Genomic DNA, 24,315 nt, shown 5'->3' with positions numbered 1-24,315 from the left:
ATATGTATTAACAGACTCAGCTCTAACAATATAGAGCTGCACTGAAGCAAAAAATTCAATCTCAAGGTAATGGAGCTAACAAAATGCCCCAGGTGCAAATATATACTGTAAAAGTGTAAAACTCTGCACTCGGAAAGTTGGAGGTGCAACTCAGGCAAGACCAAGAGGGCACAGAGGCGGTCTAATTATCAAATGCGTGAGGATTTTCTGAAAGTTTAGTTCAGGCCAAACACGTACTGCATCTTCTTCAGTGCAGTAAAGAAACCAGAGCAAAGAGAGTTGAGTTTCTGTGTAGTTTGTCATGTACATTTGTAAGTATGATGAATGGTGACGGGCCTGTCCTGAAAAGCTGCACTGAGAGAAATCCTAATCAGGATAGTTTAAAATGAGGACTATGAAGTTAGAAAGCTGGTGCCAAAGAATAGATTGGTTTAGACAAGATTGGGACTAAATGAAGAAAAAAGCTGAAAGTGTTTTAGATGGTAAAAAGGTTTAGAAATTATTAGATGTCCCTAAAATTTCCTTTTAAACAAAAATTTCAAAACAACAGTGTCAACAAGTGGTATAAAAATGAATGAAGACCTGCTTTTTTCCCCCATCTACATCACTAAATACCTTCTGCATCCTCTGACAGGTGCATTATTTCAATGTGGAGGAGCACTACCGCAGAGGTCTGGCCTGGTACCGAGCCCAGATGCCCTTCACAGTCCCAGGTCAACTGACAGTGGAAAAGACCCCAGGTTACTTCGCAGCTCCTCAGGTTCCTGCACGAGTTTCGGACATGAACCCTGCTGTCCGCTTGCTACTCATTGTCCGGGACCCAGCTGAGAGGCTGATCTCTGACTACACCCAGGTTCTGCACAACCGCCTAACACGACACAAGCCCTACAAGCCCCTAGAGGAGCTCCTACTCCACAAAGGCCATATTGATCCTGGATACAAGGCACTGCACAGGAGCCTCTATCACCAGCACCTTGCCCGCTGGTTGGAGGTCTTCCCCAGGGAGCAGATCCACGTGGTGGACGGAGATGCGCTTATTCGGGATCCCTTCCCTGAGCTGAGGAAGGCAGAGAGGTTTCTGGACCTGCCGCCCAGGATCAACCCAAGCAATTTCTACTACAACACCACCAAGGGCTTCTACTGCCTCCTGTCGGCTGGACACGACAAGTGCCTGGACGAGTCTAAAGGCAGGCCACATGCTCCACTGAGTACCCAAGCCTTGAAGAAGCTTTGTCGGTACTTCAGAAAGCCAAACAAGTTATTCTTTGAAATGGTGGGGAGGTCATTTGCCTGGTGCTGATCCACTGAGCAGAGCAACAGTGACGATGAAACGCCTCCTGAACAGTGCCGACACATTCAGGGACGCAGAGGGAGAGATAAAACTGTGTTTTTCTAGCTAGATGAGTGGGAACATTTAAAAAAAATCTCTTTTTGTTGATACCTACTCAGGTATGAATGTGGCCAACATGTGCAGCACATGTGAAGAAAACAAACTGCTGATGTTGAACCCGTAGCCAACATAAACCTTTACCAACACCATGTTGGTGTCTCCAGGGAAAACCTCACTTGCTGAAGCTACAACAGCCGTGCCATACACAAGTCTGAAACTGAAAGTACAACTAACTCCCTGTTAGTTCTCGTGTGTGGGCCGTTAAAAGAATATGTGACGACTTTGATGTGATGTAGAAATAGATGAATGGTCAAAAGATGGTCGCGTTATTGTTGCACTATGAACTCCAGTTGCATAAAAAGTCAATCAAGGTTCAATGCAAACGATTTTAAAGAGAAAACAAGTCCTTGCTTTGATTTTTCTGAACAACTGTAAAACTTTTTGTGTTAGCAAAACATTTTAATTTTTTCCTCATGGCTATTTTGGGCTATTTTACTGAATAGATGCTCACGAGTTCTTTTGGAAGAGGCTCACTGAAAACCTGCTTTTTGCTTTTTTTTTACGCTCAAGGCCAGCATAGTGCTATTGCTAGTTTGTGTTATTTTTTAAGATGTCCTTCTAATAAATGTCTTCAGTGGTAAAGTCTGTTCCCTGAACTCCAGCTACAAGGTTTAAAGGGATTTAAAATGTCAAACATAAAGACACGGTGATATAGGCTCACTGACAGGCCTCTCTGGAAACACCTCTCCCTCGAAGTGGATGAAGATGTTCCCTGTCAGTGTCTATTGAACATGTTCTTTACATCAAAGATCAAAGCAAGCGTACGTCTCTTTTCATTATTAAGTTATTCCTGTGTAGGTGTTACCTTCAGTTTCACCACCACACCGCAACGAACGACACCTGTAGGTCACCAGAAGGGCTGTTCAGTTCCTGACAGTATTCAAATGGTTTTCTTACCTTAATCCAGTTCATCTGGAAGGGCTTAAAAAGGCTGACAAGTCATAGCATCAGTACATAAAATAAAAGCCTTGTGATTAAAGGATATCCAGGGTGCTTTTAACCCAGACATGTCTTTAGTTTGATGTTAGTTTGATGCACTTTCAAAGTATATTCCACAAGTCAGAGTTAAATATAATTTAATTTAATTAAGTTAAATTGTTCAATAATTTAGAAGTAAAAGGTATAAATCTGTAAGTGTTTCATTGGATAACAACTAATAACAACTGTGTAGTAGCTGCACAGCATTTCAGATCAAAGCAGTATTCCATTGTACCTGTCTCTACAGTTCCAGTTTACACAAAAGCTCCTCCTAGAGCTAATTACTGGCCTTCAAGGTAGCTATTTGTACCCTCAAAAGCAGGTACTGAAAGGTTTACTAATAATGAAGATGGCAGAAAAAAGACAGAAAAGCAAAGAAGTAGACTGGAGGCTGTGGTTTCTTAGAGCCCTGACTGTGGATCAATCGCAGCTCCCATAAATGGAAGATCTCTCTGGTACCCCCTGGAGAGAGGATGACAAACAGAGAAAGAAGAAGGAAGGATGGGACACAGAAACAAGTACAAAGATAGTAGGGAAGGTAGGTACATTATAGATAAACGGGCAGTGTTTGGGGTGTCGGCCAGCATCAGAATATCCTAATTTTGAGTGCCAAAAAGATACACGTATGTTTGCAATATTAGTTATGTGAGTCGCTGATCATAATTTGGCAGTAATATGCTTCTCTAAGAGGGTTAGTGTGATACAGATAAATTCCCTGTGTAAAGGGTACCTTAGAGGTCAGTGTTTTGGTGGGCTTATCTTTTGAGAGTGTAAAGGTGACGAGGGTCTCTTCAGATATTTTGTCAGGACAATAGGATATGCTATATATCCAGTATAGCATATCCTAACAACTGGGCACATGCAGATTTAATACCTCATTTAAATTAAATATGATAATTATTCTGCTATTAAATATTTATTTATATTTATATTTATTTTTTATTTAAATATTTTATTAAATAGTTTCTAGAAAGGGACTGTGTGAATATTTTAGGACTCACTGTGTTTGGCTGACTGCACTGTACACTCCTGGGTATACTGAAAATATCCTTTCTCCACTGTGAGCTGAGACGGCCCCTCTGCTAACTGTACCAGATGAATGGTTGTGTGTGCTTAACCCCCTAAGACCCAAACTCTTTCATGACATGCATTTTTAAATTCTCTTTGCTATTTGGGCTGTTTGGGACCTGATGAATATAAAAACAAAGAATTTCCAGGGTTTTTTTATACCTGATTTTATCTCTGACAAAAATAAGATTGACATACGAGGACATTTGTTTTACATTTCAATCAAACATTTGCAGTATAATGTCCTCGTAAGTGGTTATCAGGCCCTTGTAGAGTAAAATTTTGTATTTTGGTCAAGACATCCCAAAATGTGATGTCCACATATGTGGACGCCAGGTCCTAGGAGGTTAATCAATTGAATAATACAGTCAAAACATGGAAAAAGCTAATTCAGATAAACTAGTCACCACATGAAAAAAATGATTTCTTAGCTGTTGTTTTACACCATAAACGGCTGCTTTCTGTAGCTCAACACATTGTGAGTGACACTGAACGCATTCTTCTGAACCAAAACATGAGCTGAAACAGGCTACTATTTATTTCAAAACACCAAGAAGAAATTCCAAGAGGAGTTTAAAGCATCTTATTTAGTGCCTGGTTAATTTACACTGTAGCTTAGTGTAGCTTTAAATCAACCATCCCTGCATTTCTTTTTTTTTTCCAGTATTGTGTCTCTCTCTTCTCTTGATACTGCACCTTCTGCACACAATCACATAACAACACATACTGTGACAATCTTTTTACTTGAAAATATCTTCAGGAGCTGCTTTTTGTTTCCCCCAGATACTAACATTTTCTTCAAGGAAAAAGTAATGTGGAATCCTTCACGCTTTGTTAGAATGCGTGAAGTTTTTTTACATTGAATAACTTCAGGAATTTACAGGTTTGAAAACTATAGAAACAAGTTGAAAAAGAATTTCTGAATTCTTACCATGTAAGCTGTCCCCGTTTTGTGTGGTGCATTTCAGGCAGTGCAGAATATAATGGGAGCTGAAGGCTGACCTCTGGCTGTCACACTCCCACCATCCTCGGGAGAAAACTGTAAAGAAGGAGACAAAGGGAGATGTAAGAATAAACAAATGATTCTTACTCTTTGAAGATGCGAGGCAGCGCTGGCTTTCATGTGTTCCCACAGAGGCCCACATTCATGTGGACAATACATCTGATGTCACTCTCAATCACAGAAATCTTTACTTCATGTGCTGGAGTTCCTGAGTTTGCAGCTGCTTCATAACCAACTTTTTTTTTTACCTGAAAGTCTGAACATCAGGTTTATTTTAGAGGATTTGATGGACAAGGTGAAGGAGTAATCTGCCATCATATTTGATGGTAATCAAAGAGTTCCTTTGCAGATATTTTACAATAATGCTGCTTCTTGTGGCCACATGATTAGCTGTAAGGATGAACATTTTCATTAGTCCACCACTTTTCTCCTGGTAAGGCCATAGCAATGGGTCAGCAATGGGTATGACCAAATCTAGACCCAGAGGCTGAGCTTCTGGGTATCTCTAAAATAAGAAAGTGTGCGACATTTCAAGTCACAGCTGTCTACAGTTTTGCAAAAAAATATATACTTTGTCCTCTGAAATATAATCAGTTCTTGTTCTGATTATAATGTTAGATAAAGGCACCTTTGATAGCATATTTGCAGTGCTGGAACCTTTCATAACACTGAGAATTTCGAGTAAACTGTGGCTCACTGTGCACATGAAAGTGATGCATTTCACACCCGCGCACATGGTGTGATCCTCCTTGCTATCAGTCACACCCTTTGATGTGTACAAATATGGCAAATTCAAATGTAATTCATTACTTGTTGTGCACTTGCAGGACTTAAGACTGACACAAAATCTCTAGGTACAACAGTGTGCCTCTGCACCATTTGGGAACTACAACTTCACACAATAAGAAGAAGAATTGTGTGAAGTTGCTACAAAGCTACAAATGCACTGCAAAAAACAAAACAAAACAAAAAAAAAAACCCACAATAAAAAACATTTTTCTCAGGTTTCATGGGCTTTCTGATCATTCTCACCTAATAAAGATATTAGTGTTAAATTAACCCACCCATGAGCTCAATCACTCAATATGTGACTAATGATACCAGGTCTTAGAGACGGTTGATTATCACTGGCTTGTTTCGTCCAGAACATTTTGTTTCCACTTCAGGAAAGTAGTGACATTACTTAGAAAGAAGACTTTTATTTACATTTATTTACAGACTTTTCATGCCTGTCCTTGCTGGGAAAAAGTGTTACAAAATGTGTCAAAAATGTTAAGTTTAATTTGTTATTATTCAGCTCAGTTCAGAGCCAACATTAATACAGAGAAATTATTAAAAGACAACGAACATTATACCAAGAAATAAAACACTGTGAAGGCGAGGTTAGAGGAAGAAGCTTGAACAATGATGAAATCAGACAGCAATGAGCATCAGGCCAAAAGAAGAACAAATTTGCACTTTTATATGCGATATGAAATCAACAAATAAAATAGGATCCAAAAGATTCAGAAGGATATTTGTTCATTGGAGACCTTTTCAAAAATGCAGGGATAATGTGGATGTAGATTTTAATCATCTAGGTATCACGCTCTGAAAAAAGTGAAAATGGAAGTCGATAAAATGTTGTGGAAAATATAAAGAAATTCTGGAAATTCATAACTGTACCTAAATACAGCACCACAGGACATTACGACCCCTCTTGTGCTCGAGGTGCTGATCTGCCTTTCTCTCCGTCTCCCTGCTACAACTCCACGTGGGCGCGTATGGGCAGAAAAACCTGCTTATCTCCTCCCAGGAGTAGGTGTGGCCACCTGAACTCCAGCTGTCTCTCATCACTATCAGCTGCAGTATTTAAACCAGGCTCTCTTAGGCTTTCGCTCCCAATTTGTTATACTATGCTGTTGGTAGTATCACTTGGGCTCCCATTTCCAGTCTTACTTACCTTTGCTTGTAGCTTAGATTTATTCCTGGAGGGCCAGCTGATTGCTTGGGGAGAAGGCTGGCTCTAAGCCCATCTACAAGAACTATTGGTGAATAGTGGGAAAAGTTGGAGAGTGGAGCCTGGGGAGATATTTAGCATTGAACCTAAGAGTCAAGTTTTATGGAGATTTGGACTTTTGTGTTGAGCTCCAGGCTAATTAACCTGGGAGAGGAGCAGAGTCTGATTTGAAGGTCTGGCTGAACTACTTTGGGGATCTCGCTTCTCGAGTGATTTGATTCTTTTACTTCTAAATGAATAATCTGAGTGTGGATCCTTGCAGATTCATCCTGTGGAAGAGATTGAGCCAGACCCCCGAGAGTTTGTTTTTGCATCATTCTCACTTGTTCTGTTTGCAATTTCCTCATTAAAATCTGTAACCTTTTCAGAGCATCTGCCTTCAATCTTTTGGTTTAAAAAAAAAGGGTAACGCATGTATTTTGAGAAGCATCCACTGCCTGACACTGTTTTGAAAGATGTTTTGTTCCACTTTCATTTGGACCTGATAATGGGCAAAAAAATAATGAAACGCCGTGACTCAGTTTAGGTTTGTCGTGTACAGAGAAAAGAAAAAGTGTCTCGGTGTATTCGAGAACTGTCCGCAAAGGTCAGCCCTGTTAGCAATGTAATAAGATCCTGTGAGCCACCACACATCCGAAGCAACGCGTTTCATCATTTCAGAGTCATTACACCTCTGAGTCAGACATAAGTAAACAAAAGTTCAGAAGTATCTGTGATTTTTTTTTTTTTTTTTTTTATAAACTGGCCTTCTGTTCCTGTCACGCAGAGAGGTGATTGATCTTCTGCCGTCTCATCACTCGTCTCTTCCATGTAATTTGCAGTTCAAAAGATATTATCTGACGCTTCAGCCTGTGGGAACTGCAAAAATAATGAGATGAGCACGACAATGAGGTGTTGTGGTGATACAAAACATAAAAACTAGCTTGTCATACGGGATTATAGAAAAATAAAAAAGCACTGCAAAAAAATGAGGTTTTTAATGACTGGGTAAATACTTAGCTTTCTCTGTTTATTTGGAAACATAAGGCTAGAATAGACATTAAAAAAAATGGACAATAGGCATTACTTCAGAGTGTAATGCATATTGTTTATTTTGTACATTATGGTACCTATTATTGTCAAAAAGAAGAATAAAGTAGCATAAAATCATATGATTGTGCAGTTAGATCCACCCCTTGATCTTCATGTCTGGCATAAACACACCAGGATGACATCAAGACAGCGATAACTCAAGGCTTCCCATTGAGACCTAAGCTGGGTTAAGTTCATCTAAGTATATGGAAACAGCTATCCTTAAGCAGCCCTATGAAAAACGACGGGGTTATGGTCACAGTCATCAGTCAGAATGGTCGAGTATTTCCAGTTTGCCAGTCCAACTCTCACCAAGAAAACAAAAAGCATGTTCTCCAGAGTTTTGAATGATTTCAATAAACTGGTAGTGTATTTGTCATGGTTTGTGCAGGGAGGCGTTCCCCGGTATTGACATGAACCCCACATGCAATGAGGAACATGCAAAAAATGCATAACTCAAGCTTAGGCCAATCAGGTCCCAAACCTTCAGACTCATGAGTAACACCTCAGACCAAGTTTTTTTTCTTTTCACTACTTCTAAGCACTGTACATCTTGTTCTCTATTGTGTGCCTTTTTCTTATTTCGGAATATATTTCTCCTATTTTGCATGTATCCCTCTTAATTGTTGAGCACCCATAATTTTGTTGTAGATGTACAATGACAACAAAGGGCTATTCAGTTCTATTCTATTCTGTATTCTTAGATAGAGGTTTGCCCTCAGATTGTCACAAAATATAGGTTTGATCAGGAATCAGAGTAGTGACTGAGAACTCAACTAATACTCTAGTATGGGAGAAAGAAAAATGGCAAATATTTAGACAGTGATTGGGAAAATTAGGGAAAGGTAAGATGGTTTATGGTGGAGAGAGGACTTGGAACAGAAGTCTGAGGACATCTAGTGGATGAATGGGGTATGACAGGAAGCAGGAGCGAGGCGGATTAGAGTAACTGATGGGTTTGTAAGCAAAAGACCAAAAAGATGCCATAGTTGACCTTGTGTCACAAAAAATATTAGATATTTTCTTTTTATATCCTCTAGGAAAGTTTTTGCTCTCATGAGAGGTGTGTCCTCTCCCCAGCTGAGCTGAAAACTGCCAATCACTGTATGAGGTTTACTTAACAACTGGATCCTTTTTAAAACTCTCACTTCTTCTGTAATTAATACATGACTACATTTTTATTTTTATTCAGAAATTCCACTTTAGTAGAACTAAACTAAACTAGTTAGAACTAAGAAGCAGAGTAACTTGAAATAAATAAATAGGAGATATCACCAAAGACAACTTATACAAAACTTGCATTTACAAATTTGCAAGTAACTGCAAACTTTGTAGAAAGCTGATCACATCATGAGCCAAACTGAGACCATTACAGTTAAATGATATAAGGAAGCGGGATGTTATCTAATATAGTATTGTTCTTGAGAATAAATAGTTCATTTGCAATTATATTCTACATCAGCCTGATTTGTTTATGTGTGCTCACTTAAATAACCTTATATCTTTTATTGTAGAGACAAAAAGAGAGTAATCAAAATATTTACAAATATGATAATATCCAGTTTTGATTGGTGAAGCAGTAGTGTGAAAGTAGTGTGTGGGTGTATAACAACTAGCATCTATGATGTGAATCTCCAGTTCTACCATGTATTCAAGGAGCTATTGGGATGTGATGACTTTGTGTACATTAAATCATTAAATTGTCATGATGAAGAAACCGGTACGAGATGATCGGAGCTTTGTGAGATGGTTCATTAACCTGTTGGAAGGAGCCGTATGAAGATGGGAATGCTGCGATCTTAAAGAACGTGGTCGGCATCAAGGTTCAAGGTTCTTTATTTGAACCTTGAACCTTGAACCTTGATGCCGACCACGTTCTGGTCGGCATCAATACTCGTGGCGTAGCATTTACATGATGCTTGCAGAAGCATTATTCTGATCATCAGACCAGGCAACATTTTTCCATTCTTCTATTGTCCACTTTGTCAGTGGGACAAAGAAAACTGCCACTTTTCTCGGGTTTTTTAACCATTTCCTGTAAACCCTAGAGATGGTTGTGCAGGAAAATTCCAGCAGATCAGAAATTTCTTAAATATTGAGATGAGCCAATCAGGAACCAGCAACAACGTTCAAAGTTGAATTAGCTTTCTTCTCCATTCTGATGCTCAGTTAAGCAGGTTATCTTCTCCATGTCTGTATGCTTAAATACATCAAGTTGCTGATGTGTGATTACAATGTGTGATTACAGATAACAAACAGTGGAACAGGGGTTCCTATCAAAGTGGGCAGTGATTGCATCACTATTAAATGCAATCACTGCCCACTTTTTTTTAAATGGAACTTAAGGCAGGTTTAAATATCTGATCACATGTCGTAAAACCCTCTATCTTAGTTATGCATAACAATCATGCAATTAAAACAACTGTCAGTAAATTTTACAAGAATGTTAAGAGAACTGATGGTATATAAATTGAAATAGACGATTTGTAGTTTTTAGAAAACTTTCCCATGTTTTCCGTTCGGGGTATTTTCAATGTGGAGATATATTTAGCTGTAGGATAAATTATTATTAATGTCAATGTAAAAAAAGAACAGGCTTATTTAGTGTACGGAGTAACTGGCAATAGTAGGGGATCACCCTCCTGACATAAAAGCCTGAACCAGTGTTAAGACCACTTGAAATTTCTCACTTGAATAAGATCTCAGAAACGTAAGCTACTTTATAGTTTAGTTTTGATTGGATTTTATATTAACATTAATTTTCTGAAATTATTTTTATGCAGAAAGCTTTTATCTGGTACTGCTGTTTTGAGTCATAAGAGCACAAAGTCTTGTTTTTAACCATTCTGGAGTTTCCAAAATACGACTATAAGTCAATGTGAAAGCATATTTGGAGTTATGCTCATGATTTGCAGCGTCACACGTAATGTTCCAGTCTCTATAAATGAGTTTATGTTTCAAACCAAGTCAGAGATAACATGCCAATGGTGTTTATTCAAAGATAAAATAGGCAAAGTCATTTCCCTGAATACAGCTTAAAAAAAGAAAAGAAAAAAAGGCTCCAAAATCTGAACGTTAAAAATGAAATGGACTTTTAGAAGGGGAATATAAATATATTTTTAGTATGCCTATATATTTTGGTAGTGTAGACAAATGTTTTCAGCGCTGATTACTTATCCTCTACTTATTTTCCCAAAGTATCAGAGTACTGAATGTACCCAGTGGTGATATGTAGCTGACAAATGGCAGGACTTGTGTTCCACAGTGAGGCAACAAGTTTACAATCAGTGTTTCCCAATTAGCTGAGGATTACACTGTTAATACGTAGTTTCAAGTTTAACACATTTTTTCAACTGCTGTAAACATTAAGACAAAACACTGTAGCAGGCAGTTACAACACGTTATTTCATTTTGATGTAATAAAAAAAAAAAAAAAGTAACTTTTAATACATCACTATTCTTGTGCAGTTCAATTTTTTTTTTTTTTTTTTTTTTTTTTTACAGTAAGTCAAAAGGAAAAGAAGCACCATCTTACTATTTAGCTGTTATCCAATTTACTTTCAAAAAAGAAATTCTCCTTAAAAATGTGTCATAGTAAATATCATAACTTCAGAGAAAATAACCACAAAACAAGATCTTTTATATAAAAAACAGTTTAACAATTTGTTTTTTCAGTATAAAACATTACACAGAGCCAGGCCAATCAAACAAATTCACTGCCACCATTTCAAATAATCATTAACTCCCCAGTCAAACGCTCTACATTAACATACAAAGGGTTTACTGTCTTTAAGGGGTTTTCTGTACTTTTTATCTAGTTATTGGTAAATATAACAAACACAAAGGCTAACAATCACTCTTCGTTTGCTATAATATTAATAATAAAAAAGAACAAAGGTGAACTCCTGGTCCGTTCAAAGCCCAAGCCCCCAAATTTCTGGTCAACATGGCATCTATGCAGTCTTCTGCTGGCCCTTCTTCCCAATGAGGGATTTGTGAATGTGGGGAATGACACCTGAAAGCAAAAGGAAATGTACATGAGATTTACATATATAATCTGTACATAGATGGTTTATATAAGATATCGATTAATCAGTCCAGAAAACTGCCAGCTCACCTCCTCCAGCAATGGTTGCCTTGATAAGGGAGTCCAACTCCTCGTCACCACGAATGGCCAGCTGCAAGTGGCGAGGAGTGATACGCTTCACTTTCAAGTCTTTGGAGGCGTTACCCGCCAACTCTAGTACCTGGAAAAAACAAAGAAACAAGGATTCATATCAACAAAAAAATTAGCTACAGTGAAAACAACCAAAGCTGACATTAAGTAACACTGTTAATCAAAACAAAGTTTAAAATGGAGGGAATGGGAAGTCTTACTTCAGCGGTGAGGTACTCAAGGATGGCAGCACTGTAAACAGCTGCTGTGGCTCCTACACGACCGTGGCTGGTTGTGCGAGTCTTCAAGTGCCTGTGGATACGACCCACTGGGAACTGTCAGGAAACAGAAGTAAGATAGTGGTCCAATTTTTTTTTTCCAAAAGCAAACGTCCTGTGCCGTTTAACACCTGCAGCAAAGCCACAAACTGCACCACGACAAATGATTGACATTTACCTGCAGACCAGCTCTCTGGGAGCGCGACACTGCTTTCGCCTTGGCTTTGCCACTGTCTTTTCCTGCTTTGCCACCAGCCTGCATTGAGTGATTAAACGGAAAAGAAGAAGATGAAATCAGAAAGTAGAGGCAAATGTGAAACGAATACGCCTGACTTGTATTAAATGAAAAATAAAAGACTTAAAGTGACATAGCAAAATCGAATCTGAATAAATTAGAGAGTCACCGCTGAGCTCTCCGTGTTATTGTTCTAGTAGTTTACGTTACGCCCGGTTCAACAGTTGTCGCTTTCCCGCCAATCAAAAATAAAACAGAAATGAAAAGTAGCAACGTTAACCAGCCCCGGAAACAGCAAGTATACACCCTAAAGATAAAATAACCGATTTAATAGAGACAATAACGACTCCGTTCCTTAAAAAATACGAGAACCTGTCAGCAGGTTGCTGGCAGTGACCCCGCGACAAACAAAACAGACGCGCCGCCTTAAGACCGTCAGCGGTCAAGTTTTCATTCAGAGATTTTGACAAAGAAAGTTGGACTTACAAAGTCACCTGGACTCAAATAAAACACAAAGTCGTCTTTACTAATTTGCATCACCTGCAGACTTATTTTAAAGGAATTATTCAGCAGCTAACAGTTAACCAGCCGTTAAGCCAACGAACTAGCTAAAGTTAGCTTGCAGTTACTGCTAAAGCACCATCCACAGGCTACACCGACTCAAAGAGCAGTTTATTCTCTTAAATGAGCGACCCACCTCCAAAAATTTGCAAATATACCCAAAACAACTCGGAACAAACACTCAAAGCTTAAAAGCAGTCTACTTTTAGCCGAAAATCCACACGAATCGAACTTCTTACGGTAACGATAATGCTAATGGTTTAGCTGTCAGTTAGCTTCTTAGCAAGCTTGTTAACCACACACATTCTGCGCGGATTTCCCCAGTTCAAATTCAAAGCAGGACTTTCTACAACTGCACAGTTATTCAAGCAAAAAAACGGCAATATCTCCTATAACACGTTGAGCATTACCCCGAGTTCACATACCATTTTTCCCGACGCGTTATTTTATTGTAGCGCTGAGTAGATTCCAAACAGTTTCGGCTCCCGAAAGCAAAGAAACAATAAACCTTTTCGCAAATCGTTTGCATGCAACCCCTCGTGGGAGCCGAGAGAGCCAATAGGAGAGTGCGTTGTTACTTCGAATCTCAGTCTAAACCAATAGCCTTGCCCTTTGCAGAAATTCCACCCATCCCCCACCCTAAGCTCATCGTGCCTGTCTTTGCGCACGAAACCACGAAGTAGGCGGGACTGTGTGTTTGTGTGTAGTGTCCTTCCAGGGACATCCATCCTAAAACCGTGCAAAATACATAACAAAGCGGGCTATAGCTGGGATTAATTCAGTGAAATCCATGAAATTCAGTGCAAGGACACGAATAACGTCTTCAAACGTGTATATTATTGTACTGGCGTCATACATGAATTAGTTATGGCTGTAAAATGATCTCTAAATGACATGTACTCCACTGAACATATGCTACAAATAATCAATAAGCAGTTATGGATTGCAAATACAGTATCTCCTCGAATGTCATCTGGAAAGCCGTTACGTTGTCTTGACAGGCAGGAGAAATAGCGAATGAAAACTTGGGCTCTTCGTCTGATGTTTTAACTGACAGGCACAACAGCCAACCGGAGCTCACCAGTCAGCGTCCGGTTGCCTCCGTGAGCTCGGTAACAAGGGGGGTGGGGGTCAAAGATACGCAGAGAAAACGGGCTGCTGGTGGCGAAGATGGCGGATGGGGATAGTGGTAGTGAGCGCGGTGGCAGCAGCGGTGGCGGAGGGGGTGGAGGCGGCGGGTTTCAGCATTACCAGCGGGAACCGGAGACCCAGGAACTGGCGTCGAAGCGGCTGGACATTCAGAATAAACGTTTCTACCTTGACGTAAAGCAGAACGCCAAAGGCCGGTTCATCAAAATCGCCGAGGTCGGAGCTGGCGGCTCCAAAAGTCGGCTGACCCTCTCTATGTCAGTTGCGGCGGAGTTCCGTGACTACCTGGGGGATTTCATAGAGCACTACGCCCAACTTGGGCCTAGTACTCCGGAGCAGATTGCTCAGTCCTCCGGTGGGGATGACACCGGGCCTAGACGGGCCTTGAAGAGCGAGTTCCTGGTGCGTGAGAACCGAAAATACTACCTCGACCTAAAGGAGAACCAGCGGGGTCGGTTTCTCCGGATCCGACAGACCGTCAATAGAGGCCCTGGTTTCGGAGTCGGAGTGGGTGGCATTCCCGGTGCTGGCCTGCAGGCTGGACAAACCATCGCACTCCCGGCCCAAGGCTTAATAGAGTTCCGTGACGCCTTGGCCAAGTTGATAGACGACTACGGGGGAGATGAGGAAGAGCTTGCCGGTGGCGGAGGGGCCGGGGGCTACAGCGAGCTTCCGGAGGGCACCTCAATCATGGTGGACTCCAAGCGGTTCTTCTTTGACGTTGGATCCAACAAGTATGGAGTTTTCTTGCGGGTGAGCGAAGTAAAGCCCAGTTACAGAAACTCTATAACAATCCCCTTCAAGGCGTGGAGCAAGTTCGGGGGAGCGTTCAGCCGCTACGCCGAGGAAATGAAAGAGATCCAGGAGAGGCACCGGGATAAGATGTACGAGAGGAGAGCCGGAGAGGAGTCGGAGGGAGACGATGTGGACGACGATTGATGCAGAGAGGAGTGGTGGCTATTTGTGATGGAGCTGACAACATGATGCAAAGCCTGGATATAAACAGAGAAATGGAGAGAGAGGAACGACTATTCTGTGCATGATGAAATGAATCCGGAGTTAAATAATTAAAAAAAAAAGTATATTTGACTGAGAAATTACTGTCTATATAAGAGAATAATGTTATAAAGTTTAGGTGGATGTTATAGCTAATTGAGTGCAGACTGCAGTAGTCAGCTCCTGTATGAGATTTCCCCTTTGATTTAAAAAATATATATGAATATATATCTATATATAAATATAAATATATTGATTGTCCATATGACCTCACATGTAGCCCAGCAAATTAAGTTTGGCAGAGACACAGCAGTAGATTACCGGTACCACTTTCTAGTTGACATCAAATGGCAAGAGCTCACCTGGCGCTGACCTGTAGTCTGTGTGATGATAATAAGGAAGTGTGAAACATGTGACATACCCAAACCAGCAGGTGCAGTGTGCCAGTGAGCCAGAGCACCTGCACCGTTCACCATGGCTGTGTGTGTTTCTTGTCTAAAGTGACCTGTAATGAACAGCTTGCCCAGACAGACCTACAACGCTCAGAGCCACAGTTTCAGCTACATGGGAGTGGGGTGGCACCCTTGGCATCGCCGGACATCCTCTCAGCCCAGTGAGGTTCCCTGTAAGGTGATCTGTTACAAGCACACGACTCATTTGGATTCTACAGACAATCCAAATGAGTTCAAATGACCTTCCACCCTTCTTCTCTCCTTGTTTTGCACCCTTCCACTTTCCCTCCTGGGCATTCCTCAGGTGCTGACTTCTTGCTCCGATAGCTGAATTGCGGTGTGGCCTGCTCACACGTGGCTCATTGTGTCTCAGGGCTGGCAAGTCCCATCTGTATTTTGGGGTATCTATCTATATATATCAGCACTACCTGTGCCTGTGCATCATCCTCAAGAGGTTCTGGGTGCAGATCTGGTCAGCCAGTTGCTGCAGCTGAGCCATCTGTGGCAACTGATGATGTCTCCTAAGATGCATGGCCACGTCTGACCCCTGTGACCTTTTTCTCAAAGGGGGACGCAGTGAGCTCAGGCCTGTAGCACTGGTCACGAATTTAAAAAAAGCTTAATATTGCCGGGCTTGAGCTACAGTCTCAAGGGTATTGATCTTGTTGACTCACTTAGGGTTCACCATTTGGATCCTCTAATCTTGAACTCAGACCATTAACGACTGAAGTACTATTCAGTCTGATTGTAACATAAATTAGGTGCTTTTGGAAAACTAAAACCCATAATGGGGTGCTGTACCTAAAGGAACATAAAGAAAAATATATATACTGGAAGAGATTTACTTACTAAAAAAGATCAAGTATAGATAGAATTATTTTTCAAAAGAGATATATTAAAATATGTCTTAGAAATACGAGACATTTAATAGATAATGCTGCCTAAAGTGGCTTATTTAAAACACTAAACTTGGATGCAAATGTCCAGGGTGATATTTCATACCTGCTTTTTTCCTAACATGTCTTTTTTTTTTTTCCTTAGAGGAAATTAAAGAGAGTACAACAAATTGATAACAGAGTATGTTATAGCAATTTATAGAAACAACTTCACTGAAGTAGTTTGTCAGCAAACACTCAGCACTCCAGTTCACTTTACAGAGCATCGAGTTGTCCCCTCGTTTCAGTCCACACCTTTTTAACCCATGTTTTGTCATGAATTGGCTTTCCATCAGTTGCCAAATGGCGCAAACATAAACACCTGAAGTCATCGACATTTCGTCTTTAGTGCTCCTTTTTAAAATATGATCATTTTTGCATGCCTGCTCTTACGCGGAGCTGCCTTGTGTTCTTTTCTTTTGCATATTCTGATTGCTGTATAATGGTATTTATCCATATTTTTTGAGAGCGGTTTAAAGTTTTATTTCTGCATTGCAATAGACAAAAGAAAGTTTACTTCACAGCCTAATTAAAAAAAAAAAAGCCACAACTTTCCCACATATTCTGGGAAATGTCACTCTCATTGTCCCATTTCCTTTGGTGTGCAAAACCTCTCGTTGAATTTTACTTTACCCACTTCAACACAGCAGAGAAATGCCATATGAAAAAAATAAACACCTGGGAGCAATAGTTTTTTTTTCTTTTCTATTGATATGAGTATACTATATATGATATTACACATGCGATTGAACTACATCCTTCTTCCTGTACTGTGTTACGTGAAATGGCAGCTGTTTCAGTCATGTGTGTTCTGCTGTATTCTACCAAGTTCCTTTCAACGAGAAATAAAAAAAAAAAAGATTTTTTGCTCAGGAGAGGTGTGGTGGTTTTTTTTGTTTGTTTGTTTGTTTTATTTCCCAAAACAAAAGACAGACAACAAATAACAGACTTACTACCTAAACCCATAAAGTCACAGCAATATAATCAAAAATGCTTTCATTACTATGCAGACTTCAATAATATGTCCTTGTAATGCTGGGTGTGATTGAACAGGAGTCTAAAACTTGATATTCAGTTTAATATAATAAGAAAACCATCAAATATTCAGATTTTTAAGAAGCTGCGAGGAGAGAATTTACTTAGAAATACCTTTATTAATCTGATATAGTTACCCGCTGTAGCTTCAAGATGATTTAACAGTTTTTCATTTAGAATTTGTGGAGTTACATGATATGACGTGGTATGACACATCAGTCCTTGAAGCCCTTTATCAGCAGTAGAAGAAGTATTCTATTATTTAATTTACGTACCGGTATATAGGTATGACTGCAGCTTATTCTCTTGTAACAAGTCAAGGCTGAGTCCGTTTTGTGCACAGTTCAGTTTAGTACAATGGTTTCTAGCCCTTCGTCACGAGTCGTGAGGAAGGGACAATAAAACATCTGTATTTAAGACGTCTATCTTTTATAATAATGAAATAAATTTTACACTAAAGTATCAACTGCAGTGATAATGCATTTGATAGGAAATTTGACAGAAAACATCCAGTTCCCTGTGTGAAAATGCCTTGTTGTTGTCAGAGGAGAACGGCCAGACTGTTTCAAGGTGATAGGACGGCAACAGCAACTCAAATAATCAACTGTTGATAAACCGAGGTATGTAGACAAGCATATATAAATGCGCAATATGCTGAACATTGAAACTGCTACAGAACAGTAAACTGAACCTATTTTGCAAATGTGCTCACTACAATTGGACAATAGAAGCTTAAAAAAATGTTGCCTGCTCTCATGAGTCTTGATTTCTGCTGCCACATTCGGGTGGGAGGGTCAGAATTGGCTGCAAACAACATAAAAGCATGGATCCATCATGCCTTATATATTAATTTGGGCCCCTTAGCATCAGCTGATCGTGGTTTAACAACATATCTGAGCATTATTGCTGACCATTTCCATCTCATTATGACTACAGCATATTCATCTTCAGATGTCTTATTCCAGCAGGATAGCACACCATGTCACCATGTCAGCGATGTGCGATCATCAAAAAAAAAAAAACTGTGTGGTGCTGTCATGTAAAGCTGGATGCAAATCTCTGAGGAATGTCTTAAACACCTTGTTGACAGGAAGAAGTAAATAATAATAATGAACTTCCAACAGGCAGATTAAGATAAGCAGCAACATTCATCCATCTATCTAGTTTTCATTTTAGGGCTGGAGCCAGTCCCAGCTGTCATTGGATGCTTGGTAGGGTACGCTCTGAAAAGGTGAGCAGTATATCACAGGGCTAACACAGAGAGACGGACAACCTCAGATTCAGAGCTACTGCCAATCATCAGTTATTCTAATATGAATGTCTTTGGATTGTGGGAGGAAGCTGGTGTACTTGGAGAGAACACACATAGGCAGAAAAGTGATGTTAAATAACGTGATAGTTTATTGTAGTTTATTATTATCTTATAAAAAAAAAACATTCCTAAAAATAGATATCCATACAGGCCTAATGACTTCTGAAATAAAATGAATTTTTTTAATTAGTTTACTCTTTTTCACCTACAATACCCAATTTGACTTAAATCTTTTTCTTGTTTTTTTGGGGGGGGGATAAACAGCGCTAACCAGTGAGTTGAAAAAGCATTTCACTAGCTGGGCCCACATTCTCATTTTAGGCTTGACAGCGTTTTAGTAGGTAAAGGTGAATGCTTTACCTACTAAATGAATTGAGCTCCGGTTTGGGGAAGGCCTTGAAGGGGCCTGGCGACAGCTCCTGGGCTTGGCAGATCCCCATGTACTAAATAGAAGTGAAGAAGTTAAAGAATTGAAAACAAGGAGGGTGGGGAACGTAAACGAGAATGAACAGTTTGCAGAACTGGGGGAACCTATATAGATGACAACCGGAAGGAGTGTGTTTGGAGGCGTGGTCCCGCTCCTGAAATTCTGATACATAATCTCCAATAATAAGTCATACGACCAAGGTATTATCCCTCTATATGAGGTATATCCGGGCTCATTTAGTTTCCAGCTAATCTCCTTACAGCACACTTTCACACCAGGATGGTTCAGAAAGTAAAGCGTCTGTTAACTGGAACAGACGTTTCCAGTCACTTACACCGTCGGAAAATCAAAGGAAACATATCTTATGGAGAAATTATCATCAGTATGTTCAGAGGAGGTCCGGAGACAGGTTCACTAGTGAGTACAGCCATTTTAAAACATGGTGGACACTCTGTCATGGTTTAGGAATGCCTTACAGCCAGTAGTGTATGCAGAAAACTAAAGATTATGATCCACCATGCACTACCATCTGGAAAGCATCTGATTGGCAACAGCTTCATTTTTTTTTAGCATGACAATGATCCCAAACCCTCAGCCAATACAGCAAAAGCATATGAGGGAAAACACATGCACAATGGAACCCTATCAGTGAGAGACCTGACTCAACGTTACTGAGCAGCATGGGATCATCTTGAGAGCGAATAGAAGGAAGGAATAAAAGTTCAATATACAAATAAGAGCTCTGAATTCCTTCGAGAAGCCTGGATAACAGTTCATGAAGACTACTATTCACATTTTCCTAGCAAAATAAAAATAAAAACGGTATGGCTCAAGACTTTTGCACAGTATTGTGTTATTTAGTGTTAATATCGTATGCAAATATATAAGTGAGCCTTTTTATATTACTCTAAAGCACAGTGCAGTGTGGTGAACATGTATATGGGAAGCTGCTTGGCTTTTTCTGGTTTCTGGGTAATGGAAACCTTGCTCTGTTCAAAAAACTCAGTTCATGACGTTTATATTAATCATCAGCTGAGGTCGTGTTTACGGAGTCGAGCTGTGAAATCGTGGGGTTTCTAACAGTTCAGCTGCGTGTCAGTGAATTGACTGAGCTCAGAGTGACGTTTCTATGCGATGCACTGCTTTGCTTCGTCTGGACTGGTTTCATCAGGATTTGTCAGGACTGCCGCTGAGGAAATGATAAGAGCCAGAGCAGAGCCAGAGCTCTGTGGGATCAAACTAGAGATGTGATTACGTTTCCAGTTTCACAATTTCTAAATAAAAGGATCAGAAACACTCAATGTTTTCCTGAAAAAGGCACCTCATACTTTCAGTAAACCCTCAATATGACCTCAGTGATTCATGAACAACATGAACGACTCGGATTTAATGTGCCAGCTTTGTAGTAATGATGCATTGTATCTCCAGGCTGTCTGCTACCACATTTTGTTTCCCAAATATCGTTGCAGCTGTTCAGGAGGTACGTCTCTTTGATGCTTAGCAGCAGCACAGTTCACTCTGTGATTCACAGCAGTGATGCTAAATCCTGCTTTGTACTCCACTGTCTCTAACCTTGCAGTTCATCCGAACATCATGGGCCTTACATCCACACATACACATTTAAGTTCACACAAACAGCACCACCCCCTCCGCCATGGGTTAGCCAGTTTATATGATCTCCCTGAGCTCAGAGTGATGAAGAGTGCGCAGAGAGGCTAAACGAAGAGGGACGGAGCACTAATGGGAGAGAATGAGAGAGAGAGTACAGCTCAAGGGCATGTAATACCATGCTGAGCTGGGTGTCAGTGGAAGAAGGGATTATTTCACATGGTGCTGGTGTCCTGATGGCCTGCTCCAGAAATACAAGCCACACTAAGCTGCCCATCCATCATTCAAAGCAGACAAGCGTGAGAGGTGATGAAGAAGACAGTGGATTGGATCTCTATGAGGTGGTGGGGGTTAAAGACATCACCAAACCTCTGCCTCTCGTGACACACTCAGCGAAATGTATCCATGCATGTATGGAGTCCACCTTGCAGGTGATACATGTGAGTAGATGAGAAAAGGAAGTGATATTTTCAGAAGGAGGCTGTATGTCAAGTATGTCCATCGTCTTCTGATATCCAGTTCATGGTAACAGGAGTGCTGGAGTCTATCCCAGCTGCTGTAGACTAAGAGGCAGGATACACCCTGGGCAGGAGACTGTTGCATACCAAGCACAGAGAGACAGACAACTATGGTTCCTACAAGGTCATGACAATTCCTGATGAAACCAGTTCAGACTTACAGTATTTTGACCACTGAGTGACACGAAGCTCTGTCATAGAGCATTTTGTCTACACACATTAACACAACGTCAGCATCACTACTTTAACAGTTCTGTTGTGTAAGCAGCATCTCAGCTGATGATTAAAGCCAACTTCAAGAATCAGTCTGAACTCATTGTCTATAGCAGAGTCAGAGATGTCCAGAAACCAGAAAATGTTTAGTATCAGTGCAGGAAACAGTGTGAAGGACAGCGTGATTTAAGTACTTTCTGTCAGAAAAAGAAATATAAAACACTTTTATATTGATAGATGATTTATTGGTCACATGTTCATTGAACCATTGCTCAAATGTTTCATTCTAGATCAAAATGGATTGACTAAAGATCACCCACTGAGCTTCACAGTTACAATGACCAGCTCTAACTTGTCATGAGTCCTTGTCTAAAATGCTCAAAATACTGTTGCTCTATTTGCAAATTCTTAACAATGGAATTAAATTACTATTAAACCTAAATCATGATGAATATATTAATGCACCTTCATACTGTTAGTACCCAGGCAGTAATAATAGTCCAACTATGTCCTACATGTGCAGGTCTCTTATATCCTAATTTGACCTTGGCTGACACAAATTATTCAGGGTAAGTGTATCTGCCTAGATTGTACCACGCACATCTGCATGTGACATAATGTCCAGCTTTGGGCCGTTTACCAGTGTTGTAACTGAGCCAAAAGTGCTCTGAGTTGTCATGTTTATCCCCAGATGTGTCTGCTATATGAGTAGGTAGTTAAATATAATACAACCACACCCTCGCATTTCAAAGAGTGGAATCTTTTCAGACTCTTCCATTTACACGCAACTTAAGTTACTTAGATGATTAACAGTATGAATCATTTATCAAACTTCAAAATCCAGTTGTAACAGAAAATCAGCACATGTGTATAATTAAGTCAGTTCTTAGATATGTATATATGCAAGTATGTTAACATTTCGTATATGCAAAATGTGAACATATCTGTATCTACAATACTGTACAAAAGTCTTGAGCCACCCCAATTTCTTTATAATTTGCCAAGAAAAGGGGAAATACATAAAATATAGCATGTAAAGCAAACAGAATTTGTTCTAATGAGCTTGGAAGTCAATATTTGGTGTGGCCATCTTTTTTCTTCAACGCGACCGGAACCCTCTTAGGCAAACTTTTTCATAATTCGTGTAAATAGCCTTCAAGAATGGTTCTTCAAGCTTCTGGAAGGACATTCAAAGCTCTTCTTTGGATGTTGGAGGTCTTTTGTTCTTTTCTCTGACAAAATGATCACGCACTGCTTCAGTAATGTCGAGGTTTGGCTATGGGGAGGCCAATCCATGACTGATAGGGTTCCATTGTGTTTTTCTATGCAGGTCTTTTACTGCATTGGCAGTTTGTTTAGACAAAATGCCAAATACCACTAATTGAAAACAAAGCCCCAAACTATGATAGAGCCTCTACGTGCCTTAAACATGACTGTAGACAATCATTGTATTGTGTAAATCTTTCCTGACCTCTGAACTCAAATTTGGAGTCATCGTTCCATAAGACCTGACTCATCTCAGCTATTGTGCTATGATTTTGCTGAGTTATGTTCTTATTTCTTTGGCACATGACGATAAAATACTGTGCATCTGTTGTAGATATTTTTTTTTTTTGGCGTGACATGTCTTCTGTCCTTCACATGTTCAGTATCTTCATATTTCTAAAGGACACATTGCATAACATACAGTGATATGCAAAAAATTTCAGCTGAACTGAGCACTTTTGGAATCTCTTTGTTGGTGAAAAAAGGATATGTTTTGTAGTATATGATGTAACATATATTTAAGTTTTGAAAGCATTTTCAGCTCAGATTTTCTGGAAACCTTATAAAACACAATTTTTCAATTTTTTGCCTTCTTGGTCTATATCGCAACTAAACATCATGAATCACAATGAAGCTAAAAGTGTGACATTTCACATGTATACTTCAAAATGGGTGTGTTGCATTACATTGCAGACATGACTCAGCTGCTGAGTGTTCTACCCAGAAGAAACCCCTGTCCCAGCAGATGTTCTATAGCGGTTGTTTGGAAAGAGCCATGAGCCACAGTTAGTGATTACAATCAGTTGAAGCAACCCTGCATATGGGCTTTAGAGCCCTCACAAGATGTTACATATTTTGACTCCAACAACACACAGGTTTATTTCCCTACCTAGAAAGTTTTGTAGGGTCTTACCTTACACTATAAAACATCTTGAAGCAACTGTTGTTGTGATTTGGCATTATGTAAATAAAATAAAATTGACTTGACTCCCAATTGTGACAAAAAAAAAAGTGATTAATTAATTGCTTAATGAGGTTTCATTAAATTACTTTTTCTGTTTGAACTATAGTTCAACAGATTGAATAAACATAGTTAAAATGGCTTTTGCTAGAATTAAGAGAAGCTGTACAGCATACCACTTCCATATTTTTACTCAAATAAACTTTATTTATATTGTTTAAAATCATAAATTAGACATTTGCCTTACAAACTCATAATCAATGAAGCTTAAAAATGACAATCTTTTTAAAAACAACAGTGGTTTCAACTCAAGTTAGCGCCTACAGTGCGTGCAAGCAGCCTGAATTGTTTCTTGTCAGAGAACTATGGAAACTGATATGCTGATTAAGTCTGATATGGCGTTAAAGGAGGAACTGAAGTGGATGTGAGTTACAAAGCAGATGCGCATCAACTGTGAGCAGACTAAAGCAGCTTGAATAGCACATTCCAGATTCAGCAATTACACTCACTGGGTACATTATTAGGCACACCTCGCTAGGCCAGCGTTTTTCTTTCAGGACAGCATTAATTCTTTATGGCACAAAGAATAAGCTGCTGGAAACCGCAGAGATTTTGGTCCATATTGACATAGTGGCATTGCACAG

At 39.8% G+C, this 24,315-nt stretch overlaps 3 protein-coding genes across 3 annotated transcripts in view; 2 read left to right on the top strand and 1 right to left on the bottom strand.

Moving 5' to 3' along the window:
• Window positions 1-2,032, top strand: part of LOC120745766 (heparan sulfate glucosamine 3-O-sulfotransferase 1-like) — a 29,487-nt gene extending 27,455 nt beyond the window's left edge. Inside the window, exon 3 of the mRNA XM_040050904.1 lies at window positions 635-2,032. Coding sequence (XP_039906838.1) covers window positions 635-1,300 — 666 coding nt within the window. The 3' untranslated portion in view covers window positions 1,301-2,032. The remainder of the gene's footprint in view (window positions 1-634) is intronic.
• An 8,511-nt stretch (window positions 2,033-10,543) lies between these two features.
• Window positions 10,544-13,358, bottom strand: LOC120745687 (histone H2A.V). Its single transcript, XM_040050751.1, has 5 exons — window positions 13,225-13,358; window positions 12,182-12,259; window positions 11,947-12,060; window positions 11,687-11,816; window positions 10,544-11,584 (listed from the first exon to the last, which is right to left on the bottom strand). Exons 1-5 carry the CDS (start codon window positions 13,225-13,227, stop codon window positions 11,523-11,525), a joined length of 387 nt encoding a protein of 128 aa, XP_039906685.1. The 5' UTR covers window positions 13,228-13,358; the 3' UTR covers window positions 10,544-11,522.
• Window positions 13,359-13,929: 571 nt separating this feature from the next.
• Window positions 13,930-17,206, top strand: LOC120745686 (transcriptional activator protein Pur-beta). Its single transcript, XM_040050750.1, has one exon. It carries the CDS (start codon window positions 13,970-13,972, stop codon window positions 14,885-14,887), a length of 918 nt encoding a protein of 305 aa, XP_039906684.1. The 5' UTR covers window positions 13,930-13,969; the 3' UTR covers window positions 14,888-17,206.
• Window positions 17,207-24,315: the final 7,109 nt, after the last annotated feature.

The sequence above is a fragment of the Simochromis diagramma genome, unplaced genomic scaffold (assembly GCF_900408965.1).
Source record: "Simochromis diagramma unplaced genomic scaffold, fSimDia1.1 OVJJ01000131.1, whole genome shotgun sequence".
Taxonomy (NCBI): Eukaryota; Metazoa; Chordata; class Actinopteri; order Cichliformes; family Cichlidae; genus Simochromis; species Simochromis diagramma.
The sequence above is the reverse complement of the archived record's forward strand: the minus strand, read 5'-3'. Positions and strand labels throughout refer to the sequence as shown.